General features: G+C 40.5%; 1 protein-coding gene across 1 annotated transcript in view; it reads left to right on the top strand.

Moving 5' to 3' along the window:
* LOC107717923 (B-cell receptor CD22-like) overlaps positions 1 to 1666 on the top strand; it is a 9431-nt gene that overhangs the window by 2209 nt on the left and 5556 nt on the right. Inside the window, exons 5-6 of the mRNA XM_016524826.1 lie at positions 1147 to 1401; positions 1490 to 1548. Of these exons, the coding sequence (XP_016380312.1) occupies positions 1147 to 1401; positions 1490 to 1548 (314 nt within the window). The remainder of the gene's footprint in view (positions 1 to 1146; positions 1402 to 1489; positions 1549 to 1666) is intronic.

The following is a 1666-nucleotide window of genomic DNA, read 5'->3' as shown; positions in this document are numbered from 1 at the left end:
GCACAGATTTCACTCTTTTTTTTTTTTTTTTGATCACGTATATTTGCTGCGCTGACCAACACCTGCACGTGTTTTTGCATAACATTTTTTGGCAGCACTTAAGCCCTGAAATGACTGCAAAAATAATGATTTAAGCAATAAAGTCAGTCTGGTTAGTAATAAGTGAAGCTGCTGCGGCTGTTTGTGGAGTGATTTATTCCTCCTCTGCTGAGGTCTTGAGAGATTGAATGTGCTTTATTTCAGTTGATTTCATCTAAAGGCCCGTTCACACCAAGGACGATAACGATAAAGATAACGATATAGTTCTAAAAATCGTTCAAGATAACGATAAAGATATAGTTCTAAAAATCGTTCTCAATATTAAAGAATAGCAGAGTCCACACCACAACTATAACGATAAAGACAAAGAGAAACGATATTGTTGGAATCACTTTCAAAACGCTCATATAATGCAGAAACACTCAAGCAAGCAAAACGCGCAACGCGTGCACATATTTGTACTGGTGCAGAATGACAGTTGAGGCTGTACTCCTTGTCCCTCTCATTCTGCACCAGTACAAATATGTGCTGTAGTTGCACATACCTTCTTGTTGTCACTATAGTCCGCAACACGCAAACGGACAACGCGGCGAAAAGGCACGGGATTACAGCCGGAGCATGTTGAATGAGAAAGGCAACCGCCAACCAACCACTATGACGTTTTCCATCAGAAAACTACAATCCGAATAAAACTAGTTACCTCAAGCACACCTCTCGATGCTCACTAGTTAGCAGACACATACCTGTGAGACGGGAAGAGCCAAAACCGGAATGTGCGGGCCTTGGGCAGACAATCGGTGCTCTAACACACAACGGTTGAATAAATACAATCAATTAATATTTAATAATATTTAATCCAGATCAATGATCAGGCAAGTTTAATAAAAGACAGTGGTCTGACGGTGAGCCTGAAGTGGTGGTACTATATCTGGAAATCTGATCTTACTATCTCAGCTTTTGCTGTTTGGTCCCCCCACTTTGAAAATGTCTCCTGCGCCCCTGTCTAATGTTCATGATTTGAAGCTGACTGTAGTACTCCATGTTTAGTACGATTTTCACTTTCTTATTTTTCATTTAGAGTTTAAAATTTAAATACTTCTCCTGTAGATCCTCCAGTGAATCCTGTGATCTTCATCAGTCCATCTGGTGAAATAGTGGAGGGGGATTCAGTGACTCTGAGCTGCAGCAGTAATTCGTACCCTCCTGCAGAAATCAGCTGGTTTAAAGGAGGAACCTATCTGAATTATGGACAGACATACAGCATCTCAAAGATCAGCTCTGATTACAGTGGAGAATACAAGTGCAGATCCAGAAATGAACATGGAGAGAAATACTCTGCTGCTGTGACTTTAAACGTCATGTGTGAGTTAATGATGGTTCAGTAACTTTGACATTAAATTTTTTTTTTTTTTAAATATGACCGCTATATGAATGTTTCGTCCTGTTTTAGATCCTCCCAGGAACGTCTCAGTGTCAATAAATGGATCTGGTGAAGTAGAAGAAGATTCAGTGACTCTGATCTGCAACAGTGATTCAAACCCTCCTGCTCTGAACTTCAGCTGGTTTAAGGAGAATCAAAGCTCAGCTGTTGGATCTGGACAGAGTTTCAGTGCACTACAGAGTGGAC

The sequence above is a fragment of the Sinocyclocheilus rhinocerous genome, unplaced genomic scaffold (assembly GCF_001515625.1).
Source record: "Sinocyclocheilus rhinocerous isolate Xijiao unplaced genomic scaffold, SAMN03320098_v1.1 scaffold9822, whole genome shotgun sequence".
Lineage (NCBI taxonomy): Eukaryota > Metazoa > Chordata > Actinopteri > Cypriniformes > Cyprinidae > Sinocyclocheilus > Sinocyclocheilus rhinocerous.
Note: the sequence above shows the minus strand (reverse complement) of the source record. Positions and strands in the feature narration are given on the sequence as shown.